The sequence below is a fragment of the Mirounga angustirostris genome, unplaced genomic scaffold (assembly GCF_029215605.1).
Source record: "Mirounga angustirostris isolate CCGP_5_RB_7025 unplaced genomic scaffold, mMirAng1.0.hap1 SCAF_14, whole genome shotgun sequence".
In the NCBI taxonomy this organism is placed as follows: Eukaryota; Metazoa; Chordata; class Mammalia; order Carnivora; family Phocidae; genus Mirounga; species Mirounga angustirostris.
Window position 1 is genome coordinate 91,114,176 of NW_026991722.1, and position 12,228 is coordinate 91,126,403.

Sequence of the window (12,228 nt, forward strand, 5' to 3'; positions counted from 1 at the left end):
GCATGAGTGAGTGGGGGGAGGGGCATAGGGAGAGGGAGAGAATCTTGAAGCAGACTCCCTGCTGAGAATGGAGCCTGACTCGGGGCTCGATCCCAGGACCCTGAGATCATGACCTGAGACAGAACTAAGAAATCAACTGACTGAGCCACCCAGGTTCCCCTAAAAAAATTTTTTTTTAAAGTAATCTCTATACCCAATGTAGGGCTTGAACTCACAACCCCGAGATCAAGAGTCGCATGCTCCACCCAGAACCATCCAGGTGCCCCTGTTTACGTCGTTTCTTTAGAAGGGCAGATTGTGGGTGAGACTGTAGTTCTGAACACTGTGCTAGAGTGAACTGTACATGATAGGAAAATGCACAACATGAAAGACAACAAAATGCTACGTTTACATGTACCATTACCATTCCCTCATCTTCAGCTAGAATCTGGCTTCTATAAACACTGAATTTTCCAGTGACTCCCTGTGCTAGATTAAATAGATATTTTCCATTCCTTATCTTACTTGACCCCTCAGTAGCATTCAGCATTATTGATCACTCATCTTTCTTCCGTTATCTCTTCTCTTGGATTCCATTATACTATACTCTCCTATTTGTCTGTTTTATCTCCATCCTTTAGGCTGCTCCTTTTTGTCTCATTTGAAGATTCAGCCTCTTCCACTTGGTTGGTAAATGTTGCCCCACCAATCTGTCACTAAATTCTGTCCATTTTGCCTCCTAAATGTCTCTTCTATTCATCTATCTCTTTCTATTTTTACCTCTATCACCCTACACTGATATACCATTATTTCTTGCCAGAGCCACCGTAAAATTACATTCAACAAATATTTATTGAGTGAATAGGAGAGTTTGATAAGAATGTAGTACAGAGGGGAGAGCTTTATCCCAGCTTTACAATTAACTAAAGTAACCCTGAACAAATGGCAGAACTAGGGCTCGAAGCCCTACCTACTAACTCCTTGAAGTGGACCTTTGTTTTGTCAACTGAAAAGTGAGGGAATTGGACTAGAGGATCTTTGTAACTCCTGTGGTTAATGTGGTACAAGCTCGGGAGGAACCATTAAAAAACTCCCAACAGGGGCACCTGGGTGGCTCAGTCAGTTAAGCGTCTGCCTTCGGCTCAGGTCATGATCCCAGGGTCCTGGGATCGAGTCCTGCATTAGGCTCCCTGCTCAACAGGGGGCCTGCTTCTCTCTCCCCCTGCCTGCCCCTCCCACTGCTTCTGCTCTGTCTCTCTAATAAATAAATAAAATCTTAAAAAAAACCCCTCCCAACAAATGACAAAATAATTGAAGCTGGCAGCCTTTATTTTCCTTCTTGCAAGGCTGTAGATGAAAACAAAACTATAAAATTATTTGCAAATACAAAACCTAGAGGAATGATAGAATCATGTACCAAAAAGATCTCAACAGGCAGGAATGTTGACTCAAATCTAATAAGCTCAAGTTTAATAGAGGTAATATGTCAAGTTCTGTATATTTGGGCCCCCAAGCCCAATTATAAAGAGTATTGTAAGAAACTGAGGGATCTTTAGTGTGGAGAAGAGAGAGTTCAAGAGGACATGAATTATCTTTGAATATATGAAAGATGGTAAAGTGGGTCAACAGTGAGACCTCTTCTATTGGGTAGCTTAAGGACTGTGTCTGAGGCTATAAAGAGGCAGATATCAGCCTAGTTAGGATTGTCCAAGAGGGAGCAGACTCCCTGTGCAGTTGTAGATTTCCTGTTGCTGGAGAATTTGGGCAGAAGAAGGGATTCTACCAATGGATGGTAAGCCTAGGTGACGACTAAGGTTACTTTTACTTCCAAGACTGTACTCTCCATGGTGGGCCCTCAGCATGACCTGGCCTTCCAGCCTAGCAGGGATAACTTTATGCTGTCCTTGGTATGGAAGTAATGATAGAGATTATAGCCAACCATGCTGGCCAGATTGGGAGAAATTTTATTTATTTATTTAGATTTTATTTATTTATTTGACAGAGAGAGTGAGAGAGCACAAGCCGGGGGAGCAGTAGAAAGAGAGGGAGAAGCAGGCTCCCTGCCAAGCAGGGAGCCCAATGCGGGGCTTGATCCCAGGACCCTGGGATCATGACCTGAGCCAAAGGCAGATGCTTAACCATCTGAGCCACCCAGGTGCCCTGATTGGGAGAAATTTTAAAAGGACAATCCCTTATTCTGATTTGGGCAGGTGTAGTATTATCCCCATTCAACACACCAAGAGATGAGGCCTAGAGGTTAGCATAACTTGCTTAGGGTCAGAGTTTGGAAATATAGCCTTGTCTTTTGTTTTTCAGTGACAACTTTATTGAGCTATAATTCACATACATATGATTTATCACTTAAGGCATACAATTCAATGGTTTGTTAGTATATTCAGAGGTGTGCAACCATCACCGTGGTTTTAGAAAACTTTTATCATCTCCAAAAGAAATCCTGTACCCATTAACAATCATCCCATATTTTACCCCAACCCCCTTAGCCCTAGGCAACCATTAATCTATTCCCTGTCTCTATGGATTTGCTTGCTCTGAGCATTTAACATAAATGGGATTATACAATAGTTGTACTTTGTGTCTGGCTTCTTTCACTTAGCAGAATGTTTTCAAGGTTTATCCACATTGTAGCATGCATTAGTACTTCATTCTTTTTTACTGATAAATGATATTCCATTGCATGGGTATATCACACTTTATTTATTCATTTATCAGTTGATGGACGTGTTATTTCAGCTATTATAAATAATACTACTATGAACACTCATGTTCGAGGTTTTTTTTAAAGATTATTTTAGAGGGAGAGAGAGTGGGGAAGGGGCAGAGGAAGAAGGAGAGAGAAAATCCTAAGCAGACTTGCCACTGAGCATGGAGCCCAATTTGGGATTCAATCTCATGACCCTGAGATCATCACCTGAGCTGAAATCAAGAGTCAGGTGCTCAACCGACTGAGCCACCCAGGTGCCCCTCATGTTCAAGTTTTTATGTGGACACATGTTTCTATTTCTTTTGAGCAGATACCTAGGAGTGAAATTAATAATCATATGGTAATTGCATGTTTAACTTGAGAAACCGCTAGACCATTTGCCACGGTGACTGTGCCCTTTTACATTACTGCCAACAATGTATGAGGGTTCCTATTTCTCCACATCTCCACCCACACTTGTTGTTACGTCTTTTCTTTCCTTCTTTCTTTCTTTCTTTCTTTTTCTTTTTCTTTCTTCCTTCCTTCCTTTCTTTCTTCCTTCCTTCCTCCCTCCCTCCCTCCCTCCCTCCCTCCCTCCCTCCCTCCCTCCCTTTCTTTCTTTCTTTCTTTCTTTCTTTCTTTCTTTCTTTCTTTCTCTCTCTCTTCCTTCCTTCCCTCTTTTTTATTATAGCCACCCTAGTGGGTACAAAGTAGTATTTTATTGCAGTTTTGGTTTGAATTTCCATGATGTTGAGTATCTTTTCATGTGATTATTAGCCACTTGTTTATCTTCTTTGGAGAAGTTTCTATTCAAGTTCTTTACCCATTTTAATTGGATTATTTGTCTTTTTTATTATTCAGTTATACATGTTCTTTATATATTCTGCATACTAGACCCTTATTAGATATATGAATTGCAAGTATTTCCTTCCATTCTATGGACTTTTTACTTTCTTGAGAACCTCATCTTTTGAATCCTAGTTTCAATCTTTCTGCTATACCATGAATTTTTAAGTAAAAGACTTTATAAAACTCCTTTTAGATGGACTCACACACACACCATTACCACCATCACCATTAACCACCATCACCACCGTCATCATCATCATCATCATCATCATCATCATCATTCAATTGCAAAGTATTTACCTCGTATATATTTTGTCCTTATCTCTTTGTTGACTGCTTTGGGCTTACAATATAATATCTAGTCTTTGGAGAGACAAGTTGGAGAACATGGCATGGTTTCAGAAGGCAAACAAAGCTTGAGTTCTCACAATTTCTAAGTACAAAAGAGTTGAGTTGCTGTGTGTGCCACTCAGAATCTCCTTCTCTTTCAGGGCTGCGTGGCCTGATGCTGTCAGTCATGTTGGCCTCTCTCATGAGCTCCTTAACCTCCATTTTCAATAGCGCCAGCACCCTCTTCACCATGGACATCTATACCAAGGTCCGGAAGGGAGCATCTGAGAAAGAGCTCATGATTACAGGAAGGTAAGTGCAGCTTCTCCTTGCCACCCATTATGAAAGCCTGAATGATATGTGCTAACCCTCAAGGTAGAGAAGACTGGTAGATGCCTGGTTAGAATGGGAGTAACCTCTGTGGCTAGTTATATTTGCACTTCAGTGGCATTTAACTTTAAATTGAAGATCATCAAACAATGCCTGTCTGGAGTAACACATGACATCAGAAATCATCTAATCTAACCCTCAGTTTATCAACAAGCAATTTCTTTATTTATTCATGAGAGAGAGAGAGGGAGACAGAGGGAGAAGCAGGCTCCTCACGAAGCAGGGAGCCCAATGCGGGGCTCAATCCAGGACTCTGGGATCATGACCTGAGCTGAAGGCAGATGTTTAACCAGCTGAGCCACCCAGGCACCCAAAAGGAGGCTCGTCTTGCCTAAATCCAGGTAGTCTGGACAGTGGCGGAGCCAGGACTGGAACTCAGGCCAAGTGAGTCCTTGTCCAAGGCCCTTTATACTGCCCCACGTGGCCCTCCTCAGCCCTCGACACTGTAGCTCTTCACATGGGCCATCTTCAAGGCCCAGATGCCTCTGATGCCTTGACCATTTGCTACAACATTTTGCATGACCCTTGTGAGGGTCAAGTGATACTGTGCTTGGGAACATGCTCTGTAAAGTCTAAAACAACATGCTATACATACATTTGTTATTGCCAAATGGGATAATGGACACAACAGGATACTGAAAGCCAGAAGGGTTGATACATGGGTCAGAGGTGCTCATAATCTTGACTATCCATAGAACAGATGCTTTGGATAGAGGACTAACTAAAGCTCTACTATGTCTCTTTGTGGGGCTATGGCAGGTCAACTTCCTCAGAGCAGGGGGATCAAGTCCCTGTGATGTCAGTCAAGAGAAATTTCACAGTGAGTGCAGGAGGGGTATGGACTGCCACCTCATAGATCTCATCAATAAGATTAGGGCAAAGGAAGGAAAGGGAAAATGACAGGCCATTGTCAGGTGATGAGCCACCTGGCACCCAGGGGAGATCTGACCAGGCCCGAGTCTACTATTTTGCTTCACAGAAAGCAACACCATCACCCTGACTGTTTCTTTTCCTTAGAAAGGACTTTACTGTTTCCCAGCCCCCTGTTATCTATAAGGCTCGAGATGCAACATGAAAAGAGAACCATTTTGTTGCTTTGCTCAGGGCTGGCCCCCTTGGCTCTGAGATTGTTGGGGCTCACACTTTTATGCATCCCATGATTGCTGCCCTGGAGCTTATCCCTGCCCTAGATGAGCTTACAGAAGACAATCCCAAACTTTGCTATGGGGACTGTAAGAGCAATCAAGGAGTCAAAGAAGGGAGAGGTGAACATGGCATGCAGTAGTTGGGGAAGCTCCTGGAAAAGGGAGGCCTGAGCTGAGGCCAAAATGGTGGGTAGGATTTGGGTAAATGGGGGGCAGTGGGAAGGGCATTCCAGAGAGAGAAATATATGAGTGAAAACACTGCTTTGCAAAGGTTAGTTTAAGACTCTTTTGCCTTAAATTCATGTAAGTGAGGTAAGGGAATCATAGCCTTCTTTCTAATTAAATCAAGAGCACAAGTAAGAGGAGCTTGTAAGGGAACCCTCCAATCTCTTCAAAACTTGAAGTGAAATTCAAGAGGAGAGCTGGACATACTTGGTAGTGTCCCTTTCTATCTAGACTGTTCCTTTATAAACTCTTTTTGGCTGTGGTTTTCACTTTATGAAATGAAGAGGAGGAGAAGAAAATAAAATTATGGCCTTTACTATTTATTGAGTACCTACTGTTTGCTAGGTGTTTTGCTATAGCTGATCCTTATTCCAAAATTGCAAGGTCAGTCATATTATTCCCAATTTGCATATGGAGAAATTGAGACTCAGAGAGGTTAAGCAAGGTGTCCTATGTCACATAGAGAAAAGAAAGATTTGAATCCAGGACTGCTTGGCTCCCAAATCCATACCTTTGTTCCTACACTCTGCTACTTGTCGAAGTGTGATTCTCTATAGCAGTGACTGGTTTAGGTTAGTTAAGTGCATTTCACTTATTCACGGGCACAGATGACTTTCTCAATGAGGCAGAATACAGAGGGAAAAAAACCCTCAAGAATGAATTTGCTAATTATTTTTCCTTGTTGTGGTCATATTACACACACATACGACATGTATCTATAATATATAATAAATGAAATTATGCACACACATATAAATATATACATTTATTTGCATATGTATTTGCTAGTTATATATATACACACACACAAACACATCTGATACATAGTAATATATATTTATTCATATAGAGCCATTTATTGACACTGTACTGGGGGGCTTTGATTTCAGGTTGTTCATCCTGGTGCTGATAGGCATCAGCATTGCCTGGGTGCCCATTGTGCAGTCAGCACAAAGTGGGCAGCTCTTCGATTACATCCAGTCCATTACCAGTTACTTGGGACCGCCCATTGCAGCTGTCTTCCTGCTTGCCATTTTCTGGAAGAGAGCCACTGAGCCGGTAGGTATCGTTTATGCATGTCCTGAAAAGCCGCTCTGACACAGAAATTCCCACCTGGAGCTGCATAGTCTTCATGGGAGGAATTCTCTTTCCCAGAGATCTCAAGCGGGAATCGATGTGCCACTGAAGATTTGTATGGGAAAGCCTTCAGAGACTCTCCTGGGTTCACATTCTTTTGGATCCCCCTCTCCTCCTTACTACAGGTTCCAAACTCATTCCCAACTAATGATGTACATTTTCCACCCAATCTGGGTGATTTTGACCTGATAACATGGCACTAGCCGGGAAGATTGTAACCCCTGGGCGAGCAGCTCCTGAGGAAGTCCTAGCACAGGGTCCTTCTAGTGGTTCTGCAGTGAGCTTGGCTTCCTGGCCAGCACTTCTCAAGACCCAGTGAAGGATGAAGTCCTAGGGCTCAAGCAGTTTATATGCAAAACAACATAAAGTAGATCCTAATTGAGTGGCACAGAACATGAGAAGGGATTCACGGAAAGGCTATATATAGCACAGGGTGAAACTGAGAGGGAAGAGAGGGTATTCAAAGCAGAGAGAACAGCACCAGAACTTGGAGGCAGAAGTGCAAGGCAAGTGTAAGGGTGAGGGGCTTGTAAGGCATCTCACCTGGCTCAAGAGGGAGTTTGTGTGTATGGATAATGGAAGATACGCTAGAAAGGCAGGTTAAAGTTAAATTAGGAAAGGCTCCTTTGAAAACCATGCTAAAGAGTTTGGGTTTTCATTGGGGTGCTGTTACAAGTTTTGAGCCACCATGAAAAGGATGCCTTTGGATATGCCTTCTGACTGGGGTGTTGCTCACCTGGCTCTGTATCAAACCATCTGCACACCCAGGGAAGGCGGGGATGGAGTGGGGGTGCTGACTATGTAGCTTGTTGTCTGAAGCAGTGTAAATGATGACATATTTTTGGCTAGAGATAACCCCTTTCTCCCAGTAGGACAAAAACAAAAATATGCTTGAGAAATACCTCACTGGAGTGACCCAGCTTTGAAGTGCAAAATTACGTGTGCTTCTCTTCATTCAACATTTGCTATTAGGAACATAGTCCAGATTTGCTGGTAACACAAAACTGCACGCACAGATAAATCCCCTTGAGAGATCAGAATTAAACCTGCAAGTGATCATGACAGGTTAGAGAAATGGGCACACTCTTAGGATATATTTCAATAGAGATTAGCAGAAGCTGAGATATTTCTAAAATAAAAGTTAGTAAAGTGTGGCTAGAAGCCCAGCTGGGTATTGCTGTGGACTAAAAACAGATTCAGTTCGGGGTGCCTGGGTGGCTCAGTTGTTAAGCATCTGCCTTCGGCTCAGGGCATGATCTTGGGGTCCTGGGATCAAGTCCCGCATTGGGCTCCCTGCTCAGTGGGAAGCCTGTTTCTCCCTCTCCCACTCCCCATGCTTGTGTTCCCTCTCTCGCTGTCTCTCTCTCTGTCAAATAAATAAATAAAAAAAAAATCTTTAAAAACAGATTCAACAAAGGACTGTGGCATTCAAAAAATAAGGCTAAGAATTGGGATAGAGTGTAGTGGTTCTCAATTGGGAGTGATTTTGCCCTTCCCCCAAGAGACTTTTGGCAATGTCTGGCAACATTTTTGATTGCTTTGATTCAGAAAATGCTACTAGGATCTAGTGGGTGGAGGCCAGGGGCTAAACATTCTTCAGTGCACAAGATAGCTCCCCACAAACCCATCCCCAAAAGAATTATCCAGCCCAAATGTCACAGTGCTGAGGGTGAGAAGCCCTTGCTAGAGTCTCTGGAGAGTAGCACGTAGAGACTGCAGAGTGATTCTCAGGACTGGCCAGGGATGGTGTTTGATGAGGAGTGACTCTAAGGCTTGAGGAAAATGTCAAAATTTCCCAGATTTTTCAAGAGCCTCTTGAGAATAAGATTAAAGGAACAAGAAGAGGAGGCTAATTGCCAAAAGAGAAGGGCTATGTGTTGATTAATTGAATTTATTTATTTATTTATTTATTTATTTATTTATTTATTTATTTATTTATTTATTCGTTTTATTTATTTATTTATCAGAGAGAGGGAGCACAAGTAGGCAGAGTGGCAGGCAGAGCAGGCAGAGGGAGAAGCAGGCTCCCTGCTGAGCAAGGAGCCTGATGTGGGACTTGATCCCAGGACCCCTGAATCATGACCTGAGCCAAAGGCAGATGCTTAGCTGACAGCCACCCAGGCGTCCCGCTAATTGAATTTAAATTTAAAAAAAGAAAAAGAAAAAAAAAAAGAAAAGAAAAAACCCACAAAACACCAAAAAAGAAGGAAAGTTTTATAGCAGATTTTATCAATATTATTCCTACAAACTAAAGTAAAAAAATTTTTTTTTGAATGAATAAGTGTATGGGGAATAAATGAGGAACATCTTTTTCTCTATCATCTATCTATCTATCATCTATCTATCTATCTATCTATCTATCATCTATCATCTATCTTATCTATCATCTATCATCTTCTATCTATCTAGCAGATAAGTCCAGATGCCAGACATAGGGCTAGGTACTGGCAACACAAAGGGAATAAATCCTGGTTTCTTCTCTGGGCAAATTCCCAGTTCAGATGGGGAGACAGAGAAGTGAGTGAGTGATTCCATAGCAGTGGGATTGGTACTGGCATGGAGGTGTGTCTACAGTGCAGTCACAGTGAGGAGGATGTGCCCACTCAATTCTGTTTTGGGAGGATGAGAAGGGACATTTAAGCTAGAAAAAGGTTACCAGGAAGGGAAGAGCTTGTGCTCTCTCAGACAGAGTGACCTGTACAAAGACCTAGGACATAAATACACATGACATGATAATGGAGCATATCTGGGATATAAAGTGCAGGGGTGCCCATGGCTAGGAAAGTTCAACAATCAACATTTGACAGGAAGGCTCTTTTTTTCACCTTTCTATGAGCTCACTGTACTTTTTCACTGGTCCTTTTAAAATGTGGCCTCTAGATTCAGACCTGGTTCTCTAGGTGAGGACTGACCAAAAAGGAAGCAAGAAGGAAGTAAGGAAGGAGGGGAAGGAAGGAAGGAAGGAAGGGAGGGAAGGATTAAAAAATGCTGAAAAATTGTACCCCGGTATTTTTAGTCTCTTAAAGACTTTCCATATTTCTAATATGCAAACCCAAAACTTAATGTAAAGACACATAGTATAATTTTATGTTCTCAAATTAAAAACAGTGACTTTAGATCTATAAAAGGGGCTAAAGAAGAAAGTAGTATTTATATTTTGATGGAAACTTGCCTTTCTCTTCCATCCCCAAAAGACCCAATTTGTTTTTCAGTGTCTTCAAGGAAAACAAATTACTTCACAAGTAATTACATTACCTCTGAATATGCCTAAATCTGGAGGCTGATGGTGATAGTAGCTACAGGGAGGAGATTAAAATTATTTTTAAAATTAAAAATTAATTGGGCGCCTGGGTGGCTCAGTTCGTTAAACGACTGCCTTCGGCTCAGGTCATGATCCTGGAGTCCCAGGATCGAGTCCCACATCAGGCTCCCTGCTCAGCGGGGAGTGTGCTTCTCCCTCTGACCCTCCCCCCTCTCATGTGCTCTCTCTTTCCTCTCATCCTCTCTCTCAAATAAATAAAATCTTTAAAAAAAAAATTAAAAATTAATTTTTGGAATTAAGACTTTGGGTTGATACTTGACACCAGGTGTTAGACACTGTTACCCCATTATATTATGAATCTTGTTTTATGACCCAGGTAAAATCATGTCACTGAAACATGATACACACACCCTCTGAAGGCTTGGGCCTGACATCACGCTCTTAGCCATATTCTGAACGCCAGCGTTCTGGCTTCAGAAGGCCTGAAGCTATCATTTGTCTCTTTTTATTCCTTTGCCCCCAGGAATGCCCAGCTGTTTTGTGTGTTTGGTGCTAATTAGCCCAGGGTTTTCTTTCACAGGGAGCCTTTTGGGGACTGATCCTAGGATTTCTGATCGGGGTGTCCCGTATGGTGACTGAATTTGCCTATGGAACTGGGAGCTGCATGCAGCCCAGCAACTGTCCCACAATTATCTGTGGTGTGCACTACCTGTACTTTGCCATCATCCTCTTTGTCATTTCTGTCATCATCATCGTGGTTGTCTCTCTCTTCACCAAGCCAATTCCAGATGTGCATGTGAGTATCCATTTTGGGGAATGTGTCCTGCCCTTGTTTCATGCTCGTGCTGCAGCACCCATCTTGTTGCCCTTTGCTCAATTAGACAACTCACACTCACATGACTAAAACAGTCCATGCTTGCCATTGGTTTTACATAGAAAGACACAAGCCAGAAAACAGGGTGTGCCAGCAAGGTGGTATCAGGTGTGTGTCCTCAGCTGGAGTCCTCACAGGAGTTCCTATTTCAATCCAGGGGCTAGTCTCTGGATCCTGCTCCCCAGGTGACAGCCCAGGTGCAAGGGAATGAGATCACATGGGTGAGCACAGGGGCTAGCCTGGTTTAGATGCTCATGTCTCATATAGAAACTTAGATTTCTTCTAGTAGTCCCATGGCATAACTTCCAGGGGTCCCAGCAAGGAACATACTTAGTTACAAAAATCACCACACTCAGGGAAATTTGAAGTATGATATACCCTTAATTTTTTCCCCAATTAACCCTCTAAACAATTACCCATATAATTCGAGAAATTTCAAACAATATCAAAGTCAAATTGATTCAAGAGTCCAAAAATGGCAAGTACTCTTCTTTAACTCTAGATGTTACCCTTGGTTTAGGATTTATTCACAGCCCTCCCAATGCAGATGAAGATTTCCAATTATAGGCCATTTTTACCATAAGCAGTATAATCTGGTAATCCACACAGCTAATATTTTACCTTTTTCAGGTTTTCAAGGAACAGAGCTAGAGTTAACCCAAGATCATATTTGTCCATAGAGAAAGAGAAAGGGTTTTTCTTTTAGTCTTTTAAAAAATTTTTAAAATTCAATTAATTAACATATAATGTATTATTTGTTTCAGGGGTACAGGTCTGGGATTCCTTAATCTTATATAATGCCCAGTGCTCATTACAACACATACCTCTCCAATGTCCATCACCCCATTACCCCATCCCCCCACCCCCTCACCTCCAGCAACCCTGTTTGTTTCCTATGATTAAGAGTCTCTTATGGGTTGTCTCCCTCTCTGGTTTCATCTTGTTTCATTTTTTTCCTCTCTTCCCCTATGATCCTCTGTCTTGTTTCTTACGTTCCACATATCAGTGAGATCATATGATAATTGTCTTTCTCTGATTGACTTATTTCGCTTAGCATAATACCCTCTAGTTCCATCCACGTTGTTGCAAATGGTTAAGATTTCAATTGTTTTGATGACTGAGTAATATTCCATTGTGTATATGGACCACATTTTCTTTATCCTTTCATCTATTGATGGACATCTGGGCTCTTTCCATAGTTTGTCTGAGAAAGGGTTTTGTTAACTTTTTACCCATGCACACACAAATACAGGGACTTATGGAATCCCTAAGAGACCTTCAACCTCATTGCCAAATTTTCAAAGCTGTGACTAATCTTAATGTCAAACAAAGACTG

At 42.0% G+C, this 12,228-nt stretch overlaps 1 protein-coding gene across 4 annotated transcripts in view; it reads left to right on the plus strand.

The window, feature by feature from the left end:
* SLC5A1 (solute carrier family 5 member 1) overlaps positions 1–12,228 on the plus strand; it is a 78,466-nt gene that overhangs the window by 43,053 nt on the left and 23,185 nt on the right. For all 4 annotated transcript variants that reach the window (XM_045886423.2, XM_045886422.2, XM_045886424.2 and 1 more), the window contains exons 11-13: positions 4,021–4,171; positions 6,510–6,678; positions 10,599–10,814. In XM_045886423.2, the coding sequence (XP_045742379.1) occupies positions 4,021–4,171; positions 6,510–6,678; positions 10,599–10,814 (536 nt within the window). The remainder of the gene's footprint in view (positions 1–4,020; positions 4,172–6,509; positions 6,679–10,598; positions 10,815–12,228) is intronic.